General features: G+C 46.9%; 1 protein-coding gene across 3 annotated transcripts in view; it reads left to right on the plus strand.

Annotated features, from left to right (window-relative positions):
- EVC2 (EvC ciliary complex subunit 2) overlaps window positions 1–25,552 on the plus strand; it is a 118,374-nt gene that overhangs the window by 42,785 nt on the left and 50,037 nt on the right. For all 3 annotated transcript variants that reach the window (XM_059380677.1, XM_059380658.1, XM_059380666.1), the window contains exon 10: window positions 16,815–17,139. In XM_059380677.1, coding sequence (XP_059236660.1) covers window positions 16,815–17,139 — 325 coding nt within the window. The remainder of the gene's footprint in view (window positions 1–16,814; window positions 17,140–25,552) is intronic.

Genomic DNA, 25,552 nt, shown 5'->3' on the forward strand with positions numbered 1-25,552 from the left:
GTGCTCCTGTGTTGGCACAGGGGAGGGACTGGGACCTCCGGGAAGAAAGGTCCAGAGAACACAGAGATGTGTGCAGGGGTGTGGATGGGAGGTGTGAACAAGGCACGTATCTGTGTGATGCTTCTCAGGGTCGTACAGGTGAGGACATTGGGAAGAAGAGGGGAGGACTGTGGGAAGGTATGGCAGTGTCCTGAAGAGTGGGGAGGTGGCTTACTAGCAGAAGCCAGAGAGTTACTGTGCAGGTAGCAGTCCCAGCCCAGCCCTGATGAGGGATTTGCTCCTGCAGGGATCCAGGGGGAGGTGCAGAGGCTGCCAAAGGCGGGGGGGTGGGGTGGGTGTGTGTGAGGGGGCGGGTGGGGGGATGGGGGGGGCGGGAGTGGAGCCCAGGAGTGAGAGATCAGGTTGAGAAGCAAGACCTTCTGGTGTGAGTCTTAGCAGGGGCACTTACTGTCAGGTGACTCTGGGTGTCTTATTTATTAAGGGGGGGCTAGCTGTGGCTGCCCGCTAGGCTGCTAGGACAGAAGCTGGCCCCAGGCTCTCTGTTTTAGGGGAGCAGGAGACGGACGAGAGGTGTTTCCTATGGCTGCTCTAACAAGTGACCACACACTTGGGGGCTCCAGAGAACAGAGCTTCTTCTGTCATGGGGCTGGAGGCCAGAGGCCCAAAGTCAGTTTGACTAGGCTGAGGTCAAGGTGTTGGCCTGCTGCCTCCCTTCAGATGCTCTGGGGTGGAGTCTGCTGGGTGAGGCAGAAACCCCATCCACAGAGCTGTGCCCCGCTGCCCAGTTCCCACGAGGTGCCGGGTTCCTGCCAGCGGCTGACAAGCCAAAACAGGATTTTTTTTATGGGGGACAGAACAGGGACTGCGGTGGAGCAGAGCGGCTGTAATGCACATCTGGTTTCCATGGCAACCCGTATGGTCTGCAAGGTGAGGGTTTCTGGGAGAAGATGCTTTCCTCCTTCCAGCAGGTGCTTTCTGAGTCCCCGCTGAGTGCCTAGCACTGTGGTAGGCGAGGTGCGGGAGAGGAAGCTGAGAAAAGCAAGCAGCCCCAAGATGCCCTCCGTCTACCGGGGAAACGGGTCACAGATGGATAAATATAGCACCATGAGATTGTGCAAGCTGGAATAGCCTCGAAAGCCCCCATGCACAAGTGGTTTACGCCTGGTCTGGTGAGACTTTGCCTGGCACAATGTGATGTTCTCCCTGTCTTAGCATCCCACCTAATCCACACCACCCCATCCAGGCCACGAGGCTCATGCCTCCTCTTAGGGGTTTCTTAGAGATAAAAGGAATCACCTCAACTGTTGGAGTATCTGAGGGGGTCCGAAAAGAGCTCCCATCTCTCCTCAACCTGGAGTCCTAAGCCAGTTGGGCAATAAGACATACATCAGGCAGGAGCGCCTGGGTAGCTTAGGGGGTTAAAGCCTCTACCTTTGGCTCAGGTCATGATCCCAGGGTCCTCGGATTGAGCCTGAGCTTTCTGCTCAGCAGGGTGCCTGCTTCCTCATCTCTCTCTGCCTGCCTTTCTGCCTACTTGAGATCTCTGTCTGTGAAATAAATAAATAAAATCTTAAAAAAAAAAAAAAAAAGACATACATCAGGCATGTTCTCCAACCTGGCCAAAAGAATAAATCAACCATCACTTTCATCTACACTGAAAAGCTAGGTCGAAGGATGTGGCTTTATGTGCAGGCATTGTGAGCCCTGCAGTGAGACACTGCTTGCCTCTCAATAAAGCCTACTTCAGGGATCGCCTGCTCCAGGACACCAGGTGCTGTGGCTGCTCATGCCGCCTGCCAGCCCCTGTCCCCGCTTCAGTTCCTTCACAGAGCTCCTCCACACGAAGGGGCCCCAGGAAAAGGGAGAAGGGCATGGCCCCTCACCGGCCCTGGCCATTTTGATTCACCAGTCCCCACCCAATGGATCCTTGTCACAAATGGATCCTGTCCACACAGGCAGGCAGGAGAACAGCTGACTTTTCTGGGGATTGCGGTGCTCCTAGAAGATGTTTCGGGTCCTGCCCTGGGCCCACCACCTTGACCTTCCTCTGTGTAGTTGGTCTGGCACCAGCCCCAAAGAGCAGCCCAGAGAGAGGCTGTCGGAAGCTACCCAGAAACTGCCTGTGCCCCAGGGAAGAGCATGCACATACTCCCCGAATCTGATTAATGCCCACTTTTCTTTTTTCTGTCGCTTAGCCAATTTTTTGAGTAGTAAATAATGAACGAGACAAAGAATTAGAGTGGCTCAAAAGACCATAACCGTGAAAATCAAATTGTTTTCTCATCCCTGCACTGAAGGCAGTCTGTTCCCCGTGCCAGGCATGGATCCTGTGGAGATCGTCCATGGCTCTGATTGTTTTAAATTATTTACTTAAACTCAATTTAGTTAACATATAATGTATTACTAGTTTCAGAAGTAGAGGTCAGTGATTTCATCAGTTGCACGTAACACCCAGGGCTCATCACATCATGTGCCCTCCCTAATGCCAGTTACCCCAGTCCCCCAACCGCCTCCCCTCCAGCAACCCTCCAGTTTGTTCCCTAGAGTTAAGAGTCTCTTGTCTCCATCTCCGAGTTCACCTTATTTTATTTTTCCCTCCCTTTCCCTATGTTCATGTTTTGTTTCTTAAATACCACATATGAGTGAAATCATATGGGATTTGTCTTTCTTGGACTGACTTATTTCACTCAGCATAATACCGTCTAGATCCATCCACAATATTGTAAATGAAAGATTTCATTCTTTTTGATGACTGAGTAGTATTCCACTATATATATATATAGTTTGGCTATTGTGGACATTGCTGCTATAAACATTGGGGTGCACGTGCCCCTACGGATCACTACATTTGTATCCTTTAAATAGATACCAGCAGTGCAATTATTGGGTCATAGGGTAGCTCTGGTTTTAACTTTTTGAGGAACCTCCATGCTGTTTTCCAGAGTAGCTGCACCAGCTTACATTCCCACCAACAGTGTAGGAGGGTTCCCCTTCCTCCTCATTCTTGCCAACATCTGTTGTTTCCTGACTTGTTAATTTTAGCCATTCTGACTGATGTGAGGTGGTATCTTATTGTGGTTTCAATTTGTATTTCCCTAATGCTGAGTGATGTTGAGCACTTTTTCATGTGTCTGTTTGGCCATTTGTATGTCTTCTTTGGAGAAATGTCTGTTCATGTCCTCTGCCCATTTCTTGACTGGATTTTTGTGTTTTGGGTGTTGAGTTTGATAAGTTCTTTATAGATTTGGGGTACTAACCCTTTATCTGGTAGAACAAATGCAAATATCTTCTCCCAGTCTGTAGGTTTTCTTTTAGTTTTGTTGACTGTTTCCTTTGCTGCAAAAGATTTTTTTTAATCTTGATGAAGTCCCAATAGTTCAGTTTTGCTTTGTTTTCTGCGTCTCTGGAGACATGTCTAGCAAGAAGTTGCTGTGGCTGAGGTCAAAGAGGTTGCTGCCTATGTTCTCCTCTAGGATTTTGATGGATTCCTGTCTCACATTTAGGACTTTCATCCATTTTGAGTTTATATTTGTGTATGGTGTAAGAAAGTGGTCCAATTTCATTCTTCTGCATGTGGCTTTCCAATTTTCCTAACACTATTTGTTGAAGAGACTGTCTTTTTTCTATTGGATATTCTTTTATGCCTTGTTGAAGATCAGTTGACCATAGATTTGAGGGTCCATTTCTGGAGTCTTTGCTCTGTTCCATTGATCTGTGTGTCTGTTTTTGTGCCAGTACTATGCTGTCTTCATGATCACAACTTTGCAATAGAGCTTGAAGTCAGGTATTGTGATGCCCCAGCTTTGGTTTTCTTTTTCACCATGACTTTGGCTATTTGGGGTCTTTTGTGGTTCCATACAAATTATAGAATTGCTCCAACTCCATGAAAAATGCTGATGATACTTTGACAGGCATTGTGTTGAATGTGTAGATTGCTTTGGATAGCATAAATATTTTAATATTTGTTCGTCCAATCCATGAACATGGAATGTTTGTCCATTTCTTCGTGCCCTCTTCAATTTCTCTTGTAAGTGTTCTGTAGCTCTCAGAGTATAGGTCTTTTACCTCTTTGGTTAGGTTTATTCCTAGGTATCTTATGGTTTTTGGTGCAGTTATAAATGGGGTCGATTCCTTGATTTCACTTTCTTCTGCCTCATTTATGGTGTATAGAAACACAACTGATTTCTGTGCATTGATTTTATATGCTGTGACTTTGCTGAATTGCTGCATCAGTTCTAGCAATTTTTTGCTGGAGTCTTTTCGGTTTTATACATAGAATGTTGTGTTGTCTGTGAAGAGTGAAAGTTTGACTACTCCTTTAATTATTTGGATGCCTTTTATTTCTACTTGTCTGACTACTGAGGCTAGGACTTCTAGTACTATGTTGAACAGCAGTGGTGAGAATGGACATTCCTGTTGTGTTCCTGACCTTAGAGGTAAAGTACTCAGTTTATCCCCCACTGAGGATGATATTAGCTGTGGGTCTTCCCTGTATGGCTTTTATGATGTTGAGGCATGTTCTTTCTGTCCTTACACTGTGGAGAGTTTTCATCAAGAAAGGATGCTGTATTTTGTCAAATGCTTTTTCTGCATCTATTGAAGGGATCATATGGTTCTTGTCCTTTCTTTTATTAATGTGGTGTATCACATTAATAAATGTGCTTTTTGGATGTTGAACCACCCTTGCAGCCCAGGAAAAAATCCCACTTGGTCGTGGTGAATAACCCTTTTCATTTCCTATTGGATTCTGTTGGCAAGTATAGCTCTGACTGTTTTATGTGCATTAACTTATCTACTTCTCAGAGCAGCTTCTGAGCTAAAGACTATTTACAGATGAGGAAACTAAAGCACAGCGTGTGAGTCACTTGTCCAGAGTCATGCAGCAAGTAGGAGGATGTGAGCCGAGGTGGTCTGAGTGCAGAGCCCATGTGGTGGCCCTGTGCTCCCCAGCCCCCAGTGACTCTAGGGCTGTTAACTTCCCACACTGAGGGCTGCGTGCAAAGTTTACTGCAGCTTGGATTCTTCAAAGAGGAATTGCCTTATTGTGTGCTTTTCGTTGATGCTGTCCGATTGCCCACCATCGAGGCCAGGCCAGTTACTGTCTAGCATGGGGAGTCCCTGTGTTGCATACCTGAGTCACAGCAGCTCTAGATTATTCTATATGTGGCAGTCTGATAGGAAACCATGGCATTTCCTTGTAGCCCTAATCTGCTTGTTTCCTTCTCATGCACGAGGCTAGACATCTTTTGCACACGGAAGAAGTATTTGTGTCTCCTTGCCTGGTGAGCAGAACATGTGACCTGGGTTTAGGCTGGACCGTTTGCACACAATGCTTGTCCCCTACTCCTGATCTGCCACTTAATCATCTTGACCTTGAGTACAATCCTGTGCCTCTGGGGCCTCATCTGAACCCAGAGTAGTGGGAGGTGAGGGTTTAACTAGATCCTCTATGCCCAGGGCTGAGAACCAGGGCTCTGGCGAGGCATGCGGCAAATGATTGACCTGTTTCCAGACCCTATAGTTCATGGCTTTTTTCCACCCATGGGACTCCGTAGTTTCCTTCTATGACTCCATCTCATAGAGTTCACAGGAATGGGCTGCAGTTACCCAGTGACTCCTGGCTTCTAATTCCTTGCTCTATCTGAGCATGTCATGCACTGTTCCGTCCACAGTGGGCATGAAGGCTAGCAGTGCTACTGTGGGTCCAACAAGCCAGCTCCTGACCCCTAGGGCTCAGAGTGTGCAGTCGGGGAGACAGGCATTCATGAGAGAATCACATGGAAAAAATATGTGATTACATACGGTGCCGGGCACCATGAAGGAGGTGATCTCTGGTGCTCTGAGGACCCGGCATTAGAACCCTTCTTGCTGGGAGAGGTTTGTGTGTTGGAGGACTGGTGTGTGGTCGGTCACCGGGGAGGCTGACTGGGGGTAGCAGTGATTCAGGCAGGGGCTTAAGCTTCAGGAAACCCCAGGCTTCAGGTTTTTCCTGGGTTGTTGACCTGTGGCTGGGTGGGACGCTGTGGGCGGTCAGCTGGAGAGGGAGGACAGCCAGTTGTGGCAGCTGGACGGCTGGGCGTGAGCTTCAGGCTTTGATCCGGATTGGGGTCTGTCAGCCTATGAGAAAGTGAATACTGACCCAGAACTCTGCCCAGCCCCCTTGCTGCTCCAATTTCGGTGGGACTTGCAAAGAGCCTTTCTTTTCAAGCATTCATCGATTTTGTGTCATGATGCTTACCCAGGGATTTAGTTCAGACTTTTTACTTTGAAAATCTATGCTTTGTTGTTTTTGCTGTTTTTGTCTGTTTTTTCACAAACACATGAAACTCTCCAAGGCGCCTGGTTCACTCATGTGCACCCATCTCTTTGGGAGGATACTCCCTCCTGATTGCTGCGGTCTGTGTGGGGGCCAGGGGGACATCAGTTTGAGATTTCTGAATGTCATGGGTATTTTGATGCTGGGGGGCATCCACTGTCTAGCAGATGTGTTGTTACCAAAGATTATGATATAAGATGATCCTGCAGCCGGCAGGGCAGCCCTTCACAGCCCTCCTTCCTGCTTTGCTCACTTATTCCCTTGCCCAGCCAGTGTTTCCCGGGCACTTTCTCATTCAGAGCCATTTCCCATGAACCGTGGATGCTGAGCTAGGTCAAAACCAGAAACTCAACAGTTGACAGAGAAGATAGACTCCGACAGTCTTCGCAAGATGGTACAGGGTGCCGGTGGTAGGGGGCACTGCACGGGGTGGTGGGGAAGGGCTCCTGCTCTGACACCAGAAACTGGAAACAGGAAACTGGAGAGGCGTGGCCTCGGGCAGATGGAGGAGCCAGAGGAAGAGGGAGGGAGTCAGGCTCCCAGATAGAGTGTGACCCCATGAGTTTAGGCTTTCCGTTCATCCATCTGGAAGACATTTAGTGAGCAGCTCCCCTTGCCGGGCACTCTCTAGATACAGCAGGGACCACAGTAAAGCCCTCACGCTCATACGCAGTCTGTGGTTGGGGGACGTAAAGTAAATACACATGAAATATAAGGTGAGGAGTCCCTGCAAAGCCACCACATGGAGTGGGAGCGCTGCGTTAAGTCAGTGCACGGGGAGCAGACTTCCTCACAAGGTGGTGTCCGAACAGGAAGCCCTGGAGGGAGCTGTGATGAAGGTGGCCCTTCCTCCCTGGGAGAAAAGTGAGGACGTCTGTAGAGTCTTGCTGCTACAAAGAATCCTGGAGATCATCTGGCCTAAACGGCCCGGAGTGGAAATGTTTTCTCTAGCACACCTCCTGCAATGGCTAACCCGTTTTTACTTGGATATCCTGTTGATTGTGAGGGACCGCCATCCCTGGGAGATGGTTACAGGTTGAATTGTGCCCCCCCCAAAAGCATAAACTGAAGTCCTAAGCCCTTAGGTCAAGCGAATGTGCCCTTATTCAGAATAGCTTCTTTGCAGGTATGGTGGGGCTGAGGTGACATCTGTCAGGTGGGCCCTAATCCAGTATGATGAGTGACCTTTTAAGAATTGGGAAGTTTGGACACAGAGGGACAGCTGTCTGTGAAGACAGAGGCAGGAATCGGGGATTTCCTGAGCATTGCCAGCTAGGAGAGGGGCATAGGTTCGTAACCCTCAGAAGGAACCACCCCTCGTAACCCCTTGGTTTTGGTGTTGAAATCCCGTTGGTTGCGGTTCGTTACAGCAGTCCTGGGGTCAGGTACAGTTCCCCATCTCCATGAGGGCAGCTTGTCCTCCTTGAAAATACCTCCCGTTTTTAACCAGACACATGAGTAGTTCCATGTGAGCAAACACGGGGACTAACCAGGCCAATGGTCTGCGTCGTCCTAACAGATCCTCGGCAGGGCCGCTCCCCACCCTGCTGTCTTGCCCTCTCACGGTCACCGTCTGAGGCCTGACTGTCACCCTGTCTTCACTGGCCTCCTGCACTGACCTCACATCCATCCCTGGGCCCTGGTCCATTGTCCATACACCAGCCGGGGGACTCTTCTCATGACCCTGACTGGGACATTTGCTGGAAGCCTTGTGCTGGCATGCTCTTGGTAAAACCCTAACCCTCACCGCAGCCCGTAAGGCTCTGTGTCATCTGCCCAAGGCAGTGAGGCCCAGGTTGGAGATCTTTTGTGTGCACATGGTCACAATCGACAGATTTCTGTGAGGTGGTCATGAAAAAGACAGAGGGACTAGGACCACGATGGGAGCTGTAGGGAGGCGGATGTCAGGTGATGAAGACCTTTCTGTCTGAGCTCTCTGATGGTGGGAAGCCTGCCTGGAGAAGCGGGTAGCTCCCCAGCATCATGTGAATGTGTGTATGTGTGTATATGCACGTGTGTGCCTACACATGTGTACGTGTGTGTAGGTGTGTGTGTGTGCAAAGCAGAAGCTGGGGACTTGGCAGGAAAGGTATTAAGGAAATCTGAGCATTGGTTGGAAAGATGACCTAGCTGACATCTGGGGTTTATCTTATTTCATCTTTAAATGTTTCATTCTACAGTTTCTTTCAGGTGCTTTTCAGGTAGAATACAATCTGTCTTTCCAAATAAGAGTCGCATGAGTTATCTGTCTGTCTAGCCAGCTAGCTATAATCCATCTGTCCACTCATCCATTCATCGGGCCAGCCAACCAGCCACCCACCCACTAATGCCACCATCCATCTACCAGCCACCCATCCCTCCATACATACATATGTCCTTCCATCCACCTACCCTCCCATCCACCTATCCATCCATCTGTCCGTCCGTCCATCCATCCATCCATCCACTCATCCATCCATTCGTCCAAACATATGTCCTTCCATCTACCCACCCACGCATCCATCCATTTACCCATCTCTATGTTATGTTTCCTTCACATCTTCTTTTCTTTGCCATAAAGAATGATATCAGGGAAGATTATGGCAGACATACCCACAGCAAGAGCAATGTGAAACAGCAATTTCTAGCATCTGTTTTGTGCTAGGCATGGCTTAGTGCTTTTGAGCATGTTGGTGTGACTGAGGCAGTAGATAGAAGGTAGACTGAGGACTCTGAGGCCACATGCCGTGGGTTCAAATTCCTGCTCTTCCACTTAATAGCTATGCTACTTTCGACAAGGTATTTTAAATTCTCTGCACCTCAGTTTCTTCACTTGTTTAAAAAAAAAAGTTAATCACCTACTTTATAAGATTAACTGGGTTGATATTCATAAAGCTATTAAAACAAAGCTTATACATAAAAGGCACTGCTAGTAATCCTCTTAATGATTTTTATTTGACATGGTTGATAGTATTCTCATTAACCAGGCTGGGAACAAGGCTCAGAGACATCAGGTAACTCCCCTGAGTTGCCCAGCTCTGAAGGGATGATGGCGAGATTAGAGGCTGAGTTGCTGTGACTCATAAGCTCATTGTGCTTTCAGACATGATGAAACACTCATCACCTTCTGTGATGAGGTGATTAGTGTGTGCCTGAAACGGAGCTGGGAGGAAGTTTCCAGGAGGATCAGAAGTGGGATGAAGAGCGCTCATTTCTTTTTCTCTGTTGCAGAGGACTAGTGTGTGGGGGTGTGGCCAGCAAGTGGGCGGGGAGCGGGCCTTGGTAGGGATCTGGTGGCATCCTTTCTCCCTTCAAGGAGCAGGAGGCCAGGAGTGGGCGGGCCCAGCCAGGCTTCTGAACAAAGGAATCTACCAGAGGGAAATGTCACAGAGGACCACAGAGGACGGATGCAGACCGCTGACCCCTTGAATCCTACAATCTGTTTGAGTTTATACAAAACCAGGAGTATGATCTCATCATAACATTTACTGATGACCTGCTCACATACAGTGACTATTTTCACTCTGATTTAAGCTCTTACTAGTTCTAACAGTGAAGATAATCAGGAGGTATTTTCCCCACTTAATTTGCATTGTCCAGGCCCTCAAATTGACAGTTACAAATAGGATTTTTGGTCCTGGCATGGAACTCTCCTCCTTGCCTTATCAGCTGCCTGTGGAAATTGACTCCTAGGATGAAAATCCCAGTTTCCTTCGTCCTGATTGGCTTTCGTGGGTTCTCATTGGTTATGCTTACCCCAACTAACTTGAAGATACCGGATTTATACTGTGAAAATGGGTGTGGATTCTTCTTTTTTTCTTCTGAATTAATGATCCTCCATGCTCATGAGGTCTCTCTCATATTCAAGGGGACATTTTCTGCCTTGTGTGCAAATCCTGTCCTCATTTTGTGTTCTGACACCTACCTGCCGTTTGGCGAGAACTCAATTAATGTTTACATGAAATAAATAAGGAAAAAGGCACGAAGGTTATTCCCTTTTCTTGATCATCAGTAGCTAATCAAAGTACTAATCAGGTCTGGGGTAATATATGCTGCGCAGTTTCTTTAAGAAAGAGGTCGTCATAAGCGACCCTGTTAATAAACTTGAATGGTTTCTATTTTGTTATTTATTTATTAAGTGCCTCTTGTGGGGGACATCGTTTCATACTCCTATGGGATGACCCTCCTTTAAAACAGGAGAATGGTTGGTATGGGGTGTGCATGCTGCAGAACTAACCTTGGCAAATACACGCATCTTACAATCCGGTGACAAGATGACATTTTTGTGACATGGAAAAAATGGATATCCCCTGGGAAAGCAGTGTTTGAATCCTGCCAGCTCTGCTGACTTGTAGTAAGAATTCAGCCCAGCGTGTGTGACTCACAGGGGCTCTCTTTGTCTCATGGAACCATTAGGATTTTTTACGCACATTTCATTATAAACAATTTAAAATGCCACGGGAGACAGTAGGAGTTACCCCCTCAGCAGTGCACCCTGTCCTGGAGGTTGACAATGAATTCCTAATGCTTGTTTTTCTCTCTTGTGCCCATTACAGATGAGAGTTAGCTTCATTAGCTGCATGGTATTTTAATTGGTTTAAAGGGACATTGTTCTTTCCTTTGTGGCCTTGGGACATCCTGGCAGTTTTCACTGTTGTCCTTCTGACAGCTGATCCATGGTGATTAACATTAAAACTTAAAGGGAAAGTGCTTAGGAGATTGCCTCCCCAGGCAGTTGGGAAGGGCGAGCTGTGCACAATACTCTGTTCTGTAGCTGGTGTCCTGGGATGAAGATAACCAAGAACAGGGAAATGAGGGTGACTTGGAATGGACAAAATTCGAAGTACTACGCCGTGCATTTTAAAGATTGCTTGCTTGCTTGCTTTATTAATTTGACTTATTCATTTAAGAGAGAGAGGGCGCGAGCACATGGGTGGAGAGGGGCAGAGGGAGAGAGAATCTCAAGCAGACCCCACCCCAAGAACAGAGCTCATTACGGGGCTAGATCTCATGACCCTGAGATCAGGACCTGAGCTGAAACCAAGAGTCAGATGCTCAACCAACTGAGCCACCCAGGCACCCCTACACTGTGCCTTTTATATTTCTTACTCTTGTAACCAGGAGCACTACCCTGTGAGGGTGGTCCCCTTTATGTTGCAAGTTCCCAGATCCCTTAGCTAGGAGGTGGTTTGACAACAAAGACCTACGGAGATGTCCATCTGTTCATCCCAGCCCCCGTGCTCCCGGTAAAGCACTTGCAGTTTACCCAACATGCAGCCCCAAGATTTTCTTGTGCAGGTTAATCAATGAATCAATGCATGAATGAGGGAGGGCGGGCTTGGGCAAGGTGTATGAGTTTCATATTCAGCAGTCACAAACGCCCACAAACTTGGTGGCTTACAACAACACAAGGGCCTTGTCTTACGGTTCTGGAGGTCATAGTCCCAAATGGGCCTCACCAAGAAAAATCAGGATGTCAGCTCTAGGGGACACTCCATTTCCTTGTATTTCCAGCTCCTTGAGACCTACCCGACCCTCTCGCTGGCACAAGCCACTCCTTCCTCTTTGAAGCTGACGATGATTCCGCCCACCTCTGCCTCCTCCCTCCCTTCTCCTTCTGATCCTACTTGTCTTCTGCTCCCTCCCCTCCCTGGTAGAGACCCTTATTAGTCCTATTTCTGTGGTCAAGGTCAGCTGACAAGCAACATTGTTTCTTCTTTGCCGCGTAACCCGGTGCTAGTCGGAGATTCTGAGGATTAGGATGTGGACATCTTCAGGGGACCATTATTTTGCCTGCCATGAGACGCATCCTTAAAGATGTAGATCTACTGTGTCTGTCTCAGTAGAGAACTCTTTTTTTTTTTTTTTCCTGAGCCTTTGGAACATTGGTTCATTGAACATTTAACCATGCGTACTGTGCCCAGAGCATCTCTTGTGCTTTCCTCTTGCTTTGTGACCCGGGACACTCTGCGCGTGTGATGTTCAGTAAGTACTTGTGGGGGAAAATGAAAGATGAGGTGCATGAGCTGTTGTTTAAAACTAGACTAATTGGGTTGTGTCCAAAGGACACAGGAGCTGGTCTGACCTAAGATGGAAAAATCTGAGCATTGAAAAGAATAATACCTGCATTCGATTGAAACCCACTAAATCTATAAAAATCTGTAATTTCATAGCAGTACTGTGCAGAGGCATGGAATGTTCCAGCTGAATAAACCCTTGGACCTGGAAGATTCCCATAAGCCCCACCTTCACCCTCTGTATGCACATGGCTGGAGGGTAGGAACATGGCTTGCTGTGAGGACGCCAGGCAACCTTCCATGGGTGCCCTTGCCCCAGGTCACACTGTGCATGGTTTTTCCCCACGTGACACAGCTCAGCTGTAAAGGAGATGTAATCCACCTCAGGCAGGTGTGGGAGCTTTCCTGTCTTAAAAGCTTCATCCCCCTGGGGTGCCCGAATCTGCTGTAACAACTCACAGACTGAACATCCAGGGTCCCCACAAGGGACACGCCCAGATCCCAGTGTCACCTCACTCTTCCCTGTTAGATGTCCATGGACATCTTTGCTTTGCTTTCAAGTCCTCCCATCCCAAAGTGATCTACCAATCAGCTGTCATGTCCCCCCTAAGCCATGCTGCCTGTAACATATTTGATGTTCTTCCCCTTATGAGTTTTCCAGGTAAAGGTGATCCAGAGCTCAGACTCTCTTAGGGACTTGGCCAAAGTTTATCAATCTTTTCCTCTCATAGCAAACCAAACCAAACCAAACCAAACCAAACCAAAACAACAACAACAACAACAAAATAATAGGCCCACACTCGTTCATTACCATTGGAAGTTGCTATGACAACCAACCATCATTAGCAAAGGCTCAAACATCCTTTCTGTCTATAGACTTTATGTCAGAGTAACTGGATTATGGAAGAATCTCAGCTTTAAGAATGTGGTAGGGATAGAATTAGAAAATGTGCATTTTTCAACCCTTAATGAAATCGTGGGTTTAAGTGACAGTTACACGTGGATGCTAAAGCCATTAGGTGAAAGTGGATAGATTTCAACAGATCATGTTGACCCGCCTTGAACCTACTGATCTTAGTAGTGACCCGCCCTCTGACTAGATAGGAAGCACACGGTACCACTTACGGGGTATTTTGGACAGCAGATTAAGTCTGATTCTAATCAAGACCTAAGATCCAACTAAGACTTTACAGGATATACAGAGGCTAGAGGAACATTGACACCCCGTGAAAGGAATCTACCAAACCCAGAATGGGGGGGCATTCTGCAGGATAAATAGCCCAGCCTCCCCAACAGATCTGTGGCATAAAAGAGAAACAGGGTTGGGGGGCCAGAATAAAGTGGACTTAACTGACACTGGGGGATCTTGTTTGGTTCTTGAATGAAATTTCCAACTGTAAAAATCATTTTGACACATTTGAAATCATTTGACTAATGACGGCTATTAATTATTGGAGTTACTGTTAATATTTTCAATATGATTGATAATATATATGGTATGATCATGACATCAAGGTTAGGCAAAATAGATACACACACGTTGATATACATATACACATGCTTATATAGGCTTATATCCTTGATGGCTAAAGGTGCACACTGAGGAATTTACAAGTAATGGGATTTGCTTTAAAAAGCTAAGTCAAGCAGAGAGAGTCAATTATCATATGGTTTCACTTATTTGTGGAGCACAACAAATAGCATGGAGGACAGGGGGTGTTAGAGAGGAGAAGGGAGTTGGGGTAAATTGGAAGGGGAGGTGAATCATAAGAGACTATGGACTCTGAAAAACAATCTGAGGGGTTTGAAGTGGCGGGTGTTTGGGAGGTTGGGGTACCAGGTGGTGGGTATTATAGAGGGCACGGATTGCATGGAGCACTGGGTGTGGTGAAAAAATAATGAATACTGTTTTTCTGAAAATAAATAAATTTAATTAAAAAAAAAAAAAAAAGCTCAAACCCTGGAGTCCTGGGATCCAACTCCGTATCAGGCTCCCTGCTCAGCACTGAGCCTGCTTCTCCCTCTCCCTCTGCCTGCCATTCTCCCTGCTTGTGCTCTCTCTCTGTCAAATAAATAAAATCTTTTTAAAAATGCTTCAACATTAGGGTGCCTGGGTGGCTCAGTTGGTAAAGCGACTGCCTCCAGCTCAGGTCATGATCCTGGAGTCCCAGGATCGAGTCCCGCATCGGGCTCCCAGCTACACGAGGAGTCTGCTTCTCCCTCTCACCTTCTCCTCACTCATGCTCTCTCTCACTGTCTCTCTCTCAAATAAGTAAATAAAATATATTTTTTTAAAAGATGCAAAAAGCATCTTAAAAAAAATGCTCCAACATTAAGAGAGTAACAAAAATGAGTTTGGTAACTTGTGACAGTTTTTGAGGTTGGGTAATGAGTGCATTGGGAGTCATTACTTTTGTACTTGTCTCTACTTTTAAATGGTTGACAATCTCTGTAATAATGTTTTCTTAAGACACTTATCTTTTTACAATAAGATGCCACTTTCTCCCATCAAATTTTCAAAGATTTTTTTTTTTTAGATTTTATTTATTTATTTGATAGGCAGAGATCACAAGTAGGCAGAGAGGCAGGCAGATAGAGAGAGAAGTGGAAGCAGGCTCGCTGCTGAGCAGAGAGCCCGATGTGGGACTTGATCCCAGGACCCTGAGATCATGACCTGAGCCGAAGGCAGCAGCTTAACCCACTGAGCCACCCAGGCGCCCCTCAAAGATTTTTTTTTTTAAAGATTTTATTTATTTGTCAGAGAGATGGAGCGAGAGAGCACAAGCAGGGGGAGCAGCAGGCTCCCTGCTGAGCAGGGACCCTGGGATCATGACCCGAGCCGAAGGCAAATGCTTAACCAACTGAGCCACTCAGGCATACCTAATTATCAAAGATTTTTAAGCATTGTAGAGGGAGTGGTGAAAGAAGGATCCTACTGCTTTGCTCGGGGAGTTTTCTGGAAAGCGGTTCAGCAGAACATTCTAGAAGGCTTCGAAATGTTGCTCACATTTGATCCAGGGATTTCATTTGTGGATCTCGTGCAGATTATCATTGTGAATAGCAAAAGCTCTTTACGAAGATAGTTACTGCCAGATTATTTTAGGTTTTGAGTTTCTCAAGTAACCCAAATATGTGACACTAGAAAAATAGTTTAAATGAATCATGGGACATCACAAGGTGAACCATTTTGCAACCATTATTTTGCAACCATTGTAAAGGAGAACTTTCCAGTTTTGCTTTTTTTTTTAGATTTTTTATTTATTTGAGATGGAGAGTATGCATAAGAGATGGACAGAACAGGATCAGGAGGAGGGGGACAGGGAGAGGGAGAAGCAGACTTCCTGCTGAGCAGGGACCTGGGGACTCAGCCCTAGGACCCTGGGATCATGACCTAAGCCAAAGGCAGACCCTTGGCCAACTGAGCCACCCAGGCACCCAACCTTTACAGTTTTTAAACACCCCCAGAAGATACCTGTTACAATGTTGATTGAAAAGAAATGGACAGAATTGTCCTTGCCTTTGTGTAAAGGCTATGCATCCATGGAAAAGCATAGGCACAGAAAAAAAAAAAAATTGGAAGCAAATACAACCAAATGCATTCACTGGTTCTGTTGAAATGTTGGCGTTACAGTGAGATCTTTGTCTTTATTTTCCAGGTATTTTAAATCATGCATATAAATTAATTTTTTTCTGTGCATCATTTTACGTTTGTATAGATATATAATTATTATATATAGAGAGATATAATTATAATATAATTATAAAGGTATTAGCATACTTTAAAATTCACCCATCTTAAGGGTATAGTCTGATCTGTGACTATAAAACACATGGTCATACAACCACCGCCACAATCAAGTTCTAGAACCTGGGCCCTGTGAAACATCCCATTGATATTTCTTGAGTACACTTTATTTTTAGAGCACTTCCAGATTTACAGAAACACTGGGAAGCTAGTGTGGAAAGTTCCCACAACCCCTGTACTCAGATTTGCCTGTTGTTCACATGTTATACGATGATAGGCCACTTACTACAATCAGTGAGCCAATGTGATACACCAGGATTAATCGAAGCCCAGCCCTCATTCAGATTTCCATAGTTGATCTTATGACTTTTCCTTTTCCAGGATCCCATCCAGGGTACCATACTACATTTAGTGGTTATACCCATAAGTTAATTTTTAATAAAAAAAAAAAAGAAAAATTAATTTCAGCTTACAATCCTCCAAATATATTAACTATCCATTTTCTCCTCAGCCTTCTTATTGTTATTTTCACTTTTTGACAAGGACCAGGCCTTGTATTAGTTCTATTCCTTGCAGTTTCCAGTGGGGCACCCTGCAGATTCCCTAAATGGAGCAGGAGGGAGGGAGGAAGAGGAGGAGGGAAAAGGGAAAAAGAAAGCCCTTACCTACAAGAAATAAAAACCTCAGAGCTCTGAGGGACCTTCGGTTTCTGCTGTGGCTTCATAAGTCATGTCCTCTTGACTTTTGTGTCTCCCAGGCTGGAGATTGCAACCCTGAACCGGGCAGACTCAGACCTGGAGGCTTGTCGAACCCAAATCAGCAGAGACATCATTGCCCTTTTGCTGAAGAACCTGACCAGCTCTGGCCACCTCTCCCCCCAAGTAGAGAGGAGGATGGGTGCTGTTTTCAAAAAGCAGTTTCTCTTGCTAGAGAAAGAAATTCAGGAGGAGTATGATCGGAAGATGGTGGCCTTGACGGCTGAATGTGACCTGGAAATGAGAAAGAAGACAGAAAGCCAGTACCAGAGGGAGATGGCAGCGATGGAAGAGGCAGAGGAGTTGCTGAAACGAGTCAGTGAGAGGGTAAGGCAGCTTCGAAAGGAGGGTTTCACTCGCCTCTCTGCTTTCTCTCATACATCTGCTCATCCTTCCACCCATTCACCCATCCAGCCATCCTCGTCACTCATCTCTTCATCCCCCACTCCCTGCCCTTCCACCCACCTGTCATTCAGCCATTCATCTGTCCATTCACCCACCCACCACTCTTGCATCCACGTGTCCATCCATCCATCTGTTCACCCCTCCACCTACCACCCTTCATCCACTTGTCCCATCTACAGTCCTTCTCTCCATCCTCCCAACCACCACTCTTTGACCAACCTGTCCATCTATACATCTATCCATCTATCCCTCTACCTCCACATGCTTCTGTTCCCCTGTCCATCCACCCATCCATCTATCCATCCACCTACCACTCTCCTACCCACCCATCCAACCATCTATCTGTCCATCCACCCATCTACCTACACTCTTTTGTCCATCTACCTATCCCACCTTTCCATTCACCCATCCATCTATCCATCCACCTATCACCCTTCCATCTACTTGTCCATCTGCAGTTCATCCATCCATCCATGCATCCATCTACCTATCATTCTTTCACCCACTCATCCACCCATCCATCTGTCCATCCACCTGTCTATTCACCCATCCATTTACCCATCCATCTAGTCATTCACTCACCTACTATGCTTCCATCCACCTGTCCATCTATACTTCCATCCATTCATCCACCTACCACTCTTCCATCCACCCATTCACCTAACCATCCACTCATCCACCCACCCATCCCTCCATCCACCCACTCATTACCCTTCCATCTACGTGTCCATTCACCCATCCACCCACCCACCCACCATTCTTCCATCCACCTTTCCACCTATATACATCCACTCATCCATTTACCTACCACCCTTCCATCCAAACATCCATCCGTTCATCCAGCCACCTACCACCCTTCCATGTACTTGTCCATTTACAGTCCATCCATCCACCTACCCACCCACCACCCTTCCACCCACCTGTCCATCTATCCATCTATCCATCCATCCTTCTACCTATCATCCTTCTGTTCATCTGTCCATTTGCCCATCCGTCTATCCATCCACTTGTCCAGTCACCCATCAGTTCACCTATTCATCTATCCATTCACCTACCCACCACTCTTCCATCCGTCTGTCCGTCTATACATCTGCCCATTCATCTTACCTACCACCTTCCTTCCACCCATCTACCATCCATCTATCCATCCATCCATTCATCCACTTACCACTCTTCAATGTACTTGTCCATCTACAGTCCATCCATCCGACCACCCCCCCAACCATTCCCTTAACCTGCATTCCTTTTGTTCACCTGTGCACCCACCCGTCCATCTACATACCCACCACTCTTTCTTCTACTTGTCCATCCAACCATCCCAAACTTATTTAGAAAGATTTTATTGACCACTGTCTGCCTCTCAGTCACTGGACTAAGCAGTGAAGTACTGAGGAAATGAGACATGGTTCTTGGGTTCATGAAGTTCATAGTTTAATGAAGCATCTTCACATGTAGAAGACATGACCTCATTCGGTTATACTAGAATAGACATATGTTCACAGGTTCATGGGACATCATGGGGAGAGTAAAAAGGCTTCATTCATGGAAGAGTGCATCCACAGAAAGCATGGTTCAGGGAGGCTGTGATGTCAGAGTGTGTGTGTGTGTGTGTGTGTCCATCTGGGCTGCACTCTACTAGGTCTTGGAGCCCTCTAGCACCAGCTCCACTGTCAGACAAACCTGGACTCCCATTCCAGTATATTCCAGTTCTGCTCCTGAAGGGTGTAATTAGCACGACTAATTACAAGGCTGAGGGTGCCCCCTCTCTGCTGGCTGGGAGAGGAAGGAAAAGCTCCCTGGGGCATGGGCTGCTCTAGGCTCAGTGCACAGTGCTCAGATGATCTGAGAGTTCTGACCCCTTAGGTTTCTCAGGGCTGACCTCTGTTGATCAGAGATGAAGTCTCATTTTTCTAAGAAATGCGTCTGTTTCTGTCTTGAGGGAATTGTGCCAGAGTTTTTTCCTGAGTGTGTCAAATCAAGCCTGATTTCTGTCTTCTTCTATAAAGATTGGAGTTGTGCAGCCCCTGTGGCTTGAGCCCGCATTTCCAGGTCTGGAAACCTGTCATCTTGGGGAGGTCTAACACCTGCTTGGGAATAGGCTTCTGAACTGCTAACTTCTGCTCCCCAGACTGCTGGCTGGCACAGATATCCCCTGCCGGTGGACAGACAGGGCTGACAACTCATGGCTCTCAGCGGGTCATCAGCTGTCAGCCCTCACGCAGACACATTGGGCAGAGACCAAAAGAGACAAGATTCATACCGTCTTAGCCCTACATTCTCCCTTGCATTCAGTTCCCCTTACCTTAACATGGATCCCGTTTGAGGGTGAGGCTTGTTTTCTGCTTGGCTCCCGTATGAGTTTCTGTGGTTACTCTTTTTTTTTTTATTAAGATTTTATTTATTTATTTGACAGAAAGAGAGAGAGAGGTCACAAGTGGGCAGAGAGGCAGGCAGAGAGAGGAGGAAGCAGGCTCCCCACTGAGCAGAGAGCCAAACTCAGGGCTCGATCCCAGGACCCTGGGATCATGACCTGAGCCGAAGGCAGAGGCTCTAACCCACTGAGCCACACAGGCACCCCTCTGTGGTTGCTCTTAACAAATGACCACAGGTTTCATGGCTCAAAACAACAGATTTTGATTCTATCACATTTCTGGGGGCCGGAAGAACGAAATGCAGGTGTCCGCCGGCACGCCCCCTCTGAAGTTCTAGGGGCGCGTCCTTTCTTGTCTCTCCCAGCTTCTGGTGGATCCAGGTGTTCCTTGGCTGGTGGCTGCCTCACTCCTGTCTTGACTTCTTGTCCTCGCATGGCCATCTTCCATCTTGGGACCGTCTGTCTCTTCTCTTATAAGGTTGCTTGTCTTTGGAGTTAGGTCCCACCCAAATAATCCATGGTGATCTCCTAAGTGTCGTATCTTAATTACATCTGGCAAAGATCCTCATTCCACGACAGCCTCAGTTGCAGGTTCTGGGTTAGGATGTGGTTGTGTGTCATGGTGGGGAGTGGGGGTGGGGAACACACTTTCCACCACCAGAGTTCTGCCAGCTGACCCCCCCTGCCCACTTCCCCCCATGACTATATTGGTCCATGCGTAGTCTCCCTGAGCCTGGCACTTCAGAAACCGTGCGGAGCGCACAGCGCTGTGACAGCCCCTAAACCATCTCATGGTCTCTCACTCTCTTTTCTCAAATTTGTTATATCTTTTGTTCCTGTGGACACAGTGCCTGCTTGGAAAGTGTTAGAAAACAGGAGTCAGCAACTAGACCCATGAGCCCAGCTGACCTCTGGGTGGAGAATGGCTTTTATGTTTTTAAAGGATTGTAAAAAATCAAAACAAAACAAAACAAGCAGAGGAATATGTGACAGCAAACCCTAGGGGGCCGGCATGCCTTAAAATATTTATCCGGCCCTTTAGAGAAAAGCTTGTCAACTCCAGTTCCAAAACATAAAAAGAAAAACCTCGGGAAAAAAAAATATAGAACCCACATCACCATCCAAGGCAGACAGACGTTCCTTTGGTCTGGGTTTTGAGTTCCTGCTATGCACCTGACCCTGGAGATAGAAGGATAGTAAGACAACCCCCACTCCTATCGTTCGATTTCAGCATATATTTTGACCTTCTGCGTACCTTTTTTTAAAAACAAAATCAGGTGCATGCAGTTTATAGAATTGTATGTTTTCACTTAATATCATGGTATAAACATTTTGTGATTGTAGTAAGTGCTCTCACATGTAAGTTTCGGCCACTGTTCTAAGCTCATTACACAGGCCTTCTATTCAGATCTTCACATCACCTCGGTAAGGTGGGAATTGACCGGATCCCACTTTTCCAGCTTAGGAAACAGATTCAGAGAAGGTCCCCTACCTGTGGACACATGGCTGGGGCCAAGACGAGGACCCAGGCAGCATGCACCCACCCCGCACCTGCCTACCCTCGTGGTGCAATGGTGTGTCATACGCCCTCACTGCTGTGGGCCTGGGTAATGCATCCTGCTGGGCTTCTGCCTTTAGCAAACTAAAGGCTCCCTGGAACAATGTAGTTTTAAGTGTTTCCCGAATCCTGGCACAGGTCTTAGGGCCACGAGGAGGGATGGCGGGACAGGGTGCTCCTGCTTCCCTGTGCACCTGCCCCCACACCCCAGTCTGCTGGCTTGCAGCAGGAGGCCACCATCACTCTGGGTCCCATGGGTCTCCCTGTTTAGACCAGTTGCCTTATCTGAGTCAATGTGCTGCCAAAAGTAGCATCTGAATGGCAACGTCAATAGAGGTATTTCTCTTTCAGCCCTTGCCAGCCACTCCATCTTACAAAACTGCCAATGACCTTGTAACTTATCTGTATATTTATCATAGTCAACTTTAAATAAAAGGTAAGGAAATATTTTGGACATATTACTTCAACAAGCATTCATTTTTTATTTTTTAAGAAAACTGAGCAGAATCAGGTTTTTTGATTAGAGTGTAGGAATTCTACTAATTAGAGAGGAAATCTGTTCACATTTAGATGCCTGTGTCATCTCATAGGGTTTAAGTGTGTCTCTGTTGAGAGGCCTTGGGGAGAGTGGTGGTGACCCTGGACTGCGCAGAGACAGCTTGGGTTCAGATCCTCACTCTCTTCTTGCAGAAGGTGCATTGGCTCGGTCCTCCTGGGTCTCAGTTTCCCCATCCTGCAGTTGGAGATACAGTTTTTACAATTGGGCATCTTGCTAAACTGAGTACCGGGAGTATAATTTAGTACAGACACAATTTTCTGTTGCAGTCTCACATTTTTATTGGTGCAGAGTCAACAATGGCAAGTTGCTCTGGAACAACCTGGCCCAGACCTCTGATTCTATGTTCCCCCCTATTCTCTCCACAGGGTAAGTTACTTTTTAGGGAGTGCTGAAAACCAGGGGATAAACATGCCTCATTTCCCTGTAAAGTCCATTGTAGTCGAAAGTTCAATGGGGAGTTGGAGTCTGTGACCATGACTTCAGTATGTCTTTAAAAATGCATATTTGTTGCCAATATTTACAGTATAAGACTTCATGTAAAAATGCAGGCTTCCAGCTTCTCATGAAATGGGAGATGTACTGCACTGTGTCCAAATTCCTGCAGAGCCCTCTTTGGTGGGCTGAGTCGTGACTGGCCCTATAGGCAGGCCTTGTTCTCCACTTTGCCCCACTCTCCACCACTCCCTAATGGATCTCATACCAGGACCAGTCTCTCAACTTCCATCCACAAGTTGCCTTGCTCCTGCAGGCCCTTTGTGGCAGGGTGTGGGTGTCCCCCTGCTTTATGGCATAGCCTTCTCATCTGTGCCCCCGGGAGATTGAAATAGGTCAGGAGGTGAACACATTTCTGCAGGTCTCTGGACCCCTCAGGAGGCCAGTGTAGAGGAATTGAGGGGGGCTCCCATCATAAATTCGTGTTAGGGAGTGTTTAACCATGACCCAAGCAGATCATTGCCTCATGCCTTATTTTTCAGAAATATAAATCTAAACAAGGACAAATAACTTTATCTTGGGATTTCCGTGTGTGCACGTGCACTTTTTGTCCTGGCTGTGAAAAGCTATATGGATCTCACCCCATCTTTCATTCCTGTTAATTAAAATAAATTGAGATTTGCGGCTTGTCGAATTTCATACTGCCAGGAGAGAAGGTCACATTGATGAATGAATCAGCCTCACTGGGTTCCAAACCCTCCCTGAGAGCAGAATGTCCCTGCGCTCCCAGAGTCAGGGGCCTGGCCCCCTCCTGGCTGTGGGGGAACCGCATTCTGTACTGCAGATAAAAGCTGTGAACAACCACTCTGTCCAGAAGAGTGACTCACAGAAGTCTGATCCAATCCCGCTTATAAAATCTTATAAAATCAGCTTTGCAAAAAGGCCATGTTGTTTCCTGGTGACCGAGGCAAACCATGAATACCAGGGAGGCGCCCCCCCCCCCCCCCGGAGCTATGGGCAGGAGGGAGTTCTGGAGCTTGGGGGCTGAGGCTGTGCTGTACCCTGAGGGCAGGGATTGTCATGTGTTGGCTGCCAGCCTTTTGGGGGGCCCTCTCAAAGTAGCACTCTTCTTTGAGGGCCAGATTCTGAATAAATTGAAAGGTAAGGCAAAGGAGCTGGGAAGTTAGAAATCACCTTTATGAGGCTTCTTGAGTGATCGGAAGTGGAGATGGTAGGTCTGGGTGCTTAGCAACGTGGGTCCCCGACAACCCTGAGTGTCAGTGGGCATATGGTGCTCTGGTCCCTGATTAGCTGGAGGAAGTACAGCCCTCTCCGTCTGTCCTCACCACCCTCTGACTTTCCTGGGTTCCCACTTAGCCTGCACAGCCACTGAGACCATAGTCTCTTGACCTTGACCCCTCGAATTGCTGTGCCCTTCTCAGGGACACAAACACCTTCCCTTGACTTTGCTCCACCAACATGTCCATCATCTGTGGGACTCTAGAACGAGGAGCCTGAAGATTTGGTTTCATCTCCTCTCCTCTCCTGGCACTGCTGAGAGCTGGGGAAGAACCCATAGCTCCTTGGACCGTGTATTTCTTCACCTGACGTGGTCTGTGGCTGCATCCCAAATCTTAATGGCTACTTAAAAATAACACCCACTTACCATCTCTTTCTTTGGCCAGCAGTCTGGACACAGCTTAGCTGGCTTATCTGCATGGTCTCAGAGGCCTGAAATCTGGGCTTCATTTGGGCTGTCTGGTGCTCAGTGCCCTGATCCCAGCTCATTCATTTATGCACGGAACTCACCTTGCAATGTGGACCGAGGCCCTCAGCTCCTGCAGGCTTCCCTTCTTCATAGGCTGTTCTCAATTCTTCAAGGCCAGCAGGAGAATGTCTCTCAGTTCAGGAAGGCCCAGTTCCTCCTTAAGTCAGACCCAGGATCATTTCTCCTCTGGTTAGCTCAGAGTCTACTGATTAGGGACCTCAATTACATCATCAAGATCTCTTTACTTTTACCGTGTAATAACCAGATCATGGGATGATGGTCCGGTCGCATTCAGAGTTTATGTCCACACTCAATGGGGAAGGATTTATACAATGTGGACAGCACAGGCCAGGTATCAGGGGGCTGTCTTAGAACTCTTCCTTCCCAGGAGGAATTAACTGCACTCCCCTCCTGGGGCATGAGTCTTTTGCACTAGCCGGAGTGAGAAGGTACCAGAAACCCAGTCCTGGCATGTCTCCTCCTTCCTACCTTCATCCTGAGCACATTACAGGCATCCGGGAACCATTTCTTAATGACTCTGCCTCCTTTCTTACCCAAATCATCTCAACTTCGGCTTGATTTCAGGTATTTTTCTCTTCAACTAAGTCAAGTGCAAAAGATGATGGAAATAAGTGGGAGAGTCTAACAGCATGATCTGTTAATGTTTCCATTTTGCAGACTATTTTCAGGCAGTTTTGATTTGCAAATTTCTATCCCTGTGAGTTTTCTGCTTTGAGACTGCTCTGAAAAACAATAAGATAGCAGGGAAGGACAGGGTGCTGCAGTATTTCTCAGAGCTTAGCGGCTTTATCATTGCCAGTGTGGGACATGTGTGTGTTCCACATGAGTATGTTTCCTGTGTGTTGTTGTGCATATGTGTATGCACTGTGTGCTGCTGTGTGTGTATATGTGCTGTGTGTGCACTATACATTGATGTGTGTATGCATGTATGCACCTGTGCACACTGTGTTGCTATGTGCATGTATATTGTGTGCTCGTATGTGTATGCATGTGTGTACCTATATACATGTGCATGTGTGTATGTACTGGTGTGTTGCTGTGTACATGTATATTTTCCATGTGCATGTGCATTATGTTCATGCATGTGTGCGCATGTGCTTATGTGTGTATGCATTGTGTGCTGTGAGTGTATATATGTGCTGTACATGTGTACACGTGTGTATGCACTATGCACTGCTCTGTGCATGTGTGCATGATGTTTATGCACTGTGTTGCTGTGTGCATGTGTATTTGCTGTGTGCATGTATGCATGTGTGTGCCTGTATACATGTGCATGTTTGTATGCATTGTTGTGCACATGTGTATTTGCCATATGGGTATGCACTATGTTCATGCATGTGTGTGCATGCGCTGTGTTGTGTGTACATGTAAGCATGTGCATCTGTGTATGCATGTGCAGGCACACACAGCACATATACACACAGCAGTGCTGTGTTCACACACGTATGCATGCATGTGCGTTTATACATTTGCATGTGTGTATGCACTGTGGTGCTGTGGAAGTGCACAGTATTCCCATGTACATGCATATTTGCTATGTGCTCGTGTATGCATGCATGTGCCCATACACATGTGCGTGCGTGTGCACACTGTTGCTATGTGTGTGTGGGTTCATGCATGTGTGTT

This window comes from Mustela nigripes, chromosome 1 (genome assembly GCF_022355385.1).
Source record: "Mustela nigripes isolate SB6536 chromosome 1, MUSNIG.SB6536, whole genome shotgun sequence".
NCBI lineage: Eukaryota > Metazoa > Chordata > Mammalia > Carnivora > Mustelidae > Mustela > Mustela nigripes.